General features: G+C 41.1%; 1 protein-coding gene across 1 annotated transcript; it reads left to right on the forward strand.

Annotated features, from left to right (window-relative positions):
- Window positions 1–412: 412 nt before the first annotated feature.
- Window positions 413–3,352, forward strand: LOC122545679 (acidic repeat-containing protein-like; the record flags this gene model as incomplete). The annotated part of the gene is made up of 4 exons (XM_043684628.1): window positions 413–625; window positions 1,133–1,282; window positions 2,573–2,890; window positions 3,173–3,352. Coding segments are annotated over 4 exons (861 nt in total), but the record flags the coding sequence as incomplete, so codon positions are not given.
- Between the last annotated feature and the right edge of the window lie 89 nt (window positions 3,353–3,441).

The raw sequence follows: 3,441 nt of genomic DNA on the forward strand, positions 1-3,441 counted from the left end.
GACTTTATCCGTGACCAACCAGATAGCACTGAATTTATCCGTTATCTACCCGATAGCACTGACTTTAACCGTTATCTACCAGATAGCACTGACTTTAACCGTGATCTGGCAGATAGCACTGACTTTATCCATGATCTAGCAGAAAGCACTGACTTTATCCGTGATCTAGCAGATAGCACTGACTTTAACCGTGATCTGGCAGACAGCACTGACTTTATCCATGATCTACCTGATAGCACTGACTTTAACCGTGATCTAGCAGATAGCACTGACTTTAACCATGATCTGACAGATAGCACTGACTATATCCGTGATCTACCAGATAGCACAGACTTTAACCGTGATCTACCAGATAGCACTGACTTTATCTGTGATCTACCAGATAGCACTGACATTATCCGTTTTCTCTCAGATAGCACTGACTTTAACCGTGAACTAGCAGATAGCACTGACATTATCCGTGATTTACCAGATAGTACTGACTTTATCCGTGATCTACCAGATAGCACTGACTTTATCCGTTATCTACCAGATAGTACTGACTTTATCCGTTATCTACCAGATTGCACTGAATATATCCGTGATCTGCCAGATAGCACTGACTATATCCGTGATCCACCAGATAGTACTGACTTTAACCATGATCTAGGAGACAGCACTGACTTTATCCATGATCTACCAGATAGTACTGACTTTATCCGTGATCTACCAGATAGCACTGACTTTATTCGTGATCTACCAGATAGTACTGACTTTATCCATTATCTACCAGATAGCACTGACTTTATCCATGATCTACCAGATAGCACTGACTTTATCCGTGATCTACCAGATTGCACTGACTTTATCCGTGATCTACCAGATAGCACTGACTTTATCCGTGATCCACCAGATAGTACTGACTTTAACCATGATCTAGGAGACAGCACTGACTTTATCCATGATCTACCAGATAGTACTGACTTTATCCATGATCTACCAGATAGCACTGACTTTATCCGTGATCTATCAGATAGCACTGACTTTATCCGTAATCTACCAGGTAGTACTGACTTTATCCGTTATCTACCAGATAGCACTGACATTATCCGTGATCTACCAGATAGCACTGACTTTATCCATGATCTACCAGATAGTACTGACTATATCCGTGATCTAAAAGATAGCACTAACTTTATCCGTGATCTGCCAGATAGCACTGACTTTAACAGTGATCTATCAGTTAGCACTGACTTTATCCGTGATCTAACAGATAGCACTGATTTTAACCGTGATCTAGCAGGTAGCACTGACTTTATCCATGATCTACCAGATAGCGCTGACTTTATCCGTGAATTACCAGATAGCACTGACTTTATCCATGATCGACCAGATAGTACTGACTTTATCCGCGATCTAGCAGATAGCACTGACTTTATCCATTATCTACCAGATAGCACTGACTTTATCCGTGATCTATCAGATAGCACTGACTTTATCCATGATCTACCAGATAGTACTGACTATATCCGTGATCTAAAAGATAGCACTTACTTTATCCGTGATCTGCCAGATAGCATTGACTTTAACAGTGATCTATCTGTTAGCACTGACTTTATCCGTGATCTACCAGATAGCACTGACGTTATCCGTGATCTACCAGATTGCACTGACCTTATCCGTGAATTACCAGATTGCACGGACTTTATCCATGATCTACCAGATAGCACTGACTATATCCGTGATCTACCAGATAGCACTGACTTTATCCGTGAATTACCAGATAGCACTGACTTTATCCATGATCTACCAGATAGCACTGACTTTATCCGTGATCTACCAGATTGCACTGCCTTTATCCGTGATCTACCAGACAGCACTGACTTTATCCGTTATCTACCAGATAGCACTGACTTTATCCGTGATCTACCAGGTAGTACTGACTTTATCCGTTATCTACCAGATCGCACTGACATTATCTGTGATCTACCAGTTAGCACTGACTTTATCCGTGATCTTCCAGATAGCACTGACTTTATCCGTGATCTAACAGATAGCACTGACTTTATCCATGATCTGCCAGATCGCACTGACTATATCCGTGATCTACCAGATAGCACTGATTATATCCGTGATCTACCAGATAGCACTGACGTTATCCATGATCTACCAGATAGCACTGACTTTATCCGTGATCTAGCAGATAGTACTGAGTTTTTCTGTTATCTACCAGATTGCACTGACTATATCCGTTTTCTACCAGATGCCAATGACTTTATCCGTGATCTAACAGATAGCACCGGCTTTCTCCGTTAACTACCAGATAACACTGACTTTGTCCGTGATGTAGCAGAGAGCACTGACATTATCCGTTATCTATCAGATAGCACTGACTTTATCCATGATCTACCAGATAGCACTGACGTTATCCATGATCTACCAGATAGTACTGACTTTATCCGTTATCTACCAGATAGCACTGACTTTATCTGTGATCTACCAGATAGTACTGACTTTAACCGTGATCTACCAGATGGCACTGACTATATCTGTGATCTACAAGATAGCACTGACTTTATCCATGATCTACCAGTTAGCACTGACTTTATCCGTGACCTACCAGATAGTACTGACTTTTTCCATGATCTAGCAGACAGCACTGACTTTATCCGTGATCTACCAGATAGTACTGACTTTATCAGTGATCTACCAGATAGCACTGCCTTTAACCGTGGTCTAGCAGATAGCACTGACTTTATGCATGATATACCAGATAGTACTGACTTTATCCGTGATCTACCAGATAGCACTGACTTTATCCGTTATCTACCAGATACCAATGACTTTATCCGTGATCTAACAGATAGCACTGACTTTATCCGTTATCTACCAGATACTAATGACTTTATCCGTGATCTACCAGATAGCACTGACTTTAATAGTGATCTACCAGATAGCACCGGCTTTCTCCGTTAACTACCAGATAACAATGACTTTATCCGTGATCTAGCAGAGAGCACTGACATTATCCGTTATCTATCAGATAGCACTGACTTTATCCGTTATCTTCCAGATAGCACTGACTTTAACTGTGATCTAGCAGACAGCACTGACTTTATCCATGATCTACCAGTTAGTACTGACTTTATCCGCGATCTAGCAGATAGCACTGACTTTATCCGTGATCTCACAGATAGCACTGACTTTATCCATGATCTACCTGATAGTACTGACTATATCTGTGATCTAAAAGAGAGCACTAACTTTATCCGTGATCTGCCAGATAGCACTGACTTTAACAGTGATCTACCAGTTAGCAATGACTTTATCCGTGATCTACCAGATAGCACTGATTTTAACCGTGATCTAGCAGGTAGCACTGACTTTATCTATGATCTACCAGATAGCACTAACTTTATCCGTGAATTACCAGATAGCAATGACTTTATCCATGATCTACCA

This window comes from Chiloscyllium plagiosum, unplaced genomic scaffold (genome assembly GCF_004010195.1).
Source record: "Chiloscyllium plagiosum isolate BGI_BamShark_2017 unplaced genomic scaffold, ASM401019v2 scaf_78381, whole genome shotgun sequence".
NCBI classification, from domain to species: domain Eukaryota; kingdom Metazoa; phylum Chordata; class Chondrichthyes; order Orectolobiformes; family Hemiscylliidae; genus Chiloscyllium; species Chiloscyllium plagiosum.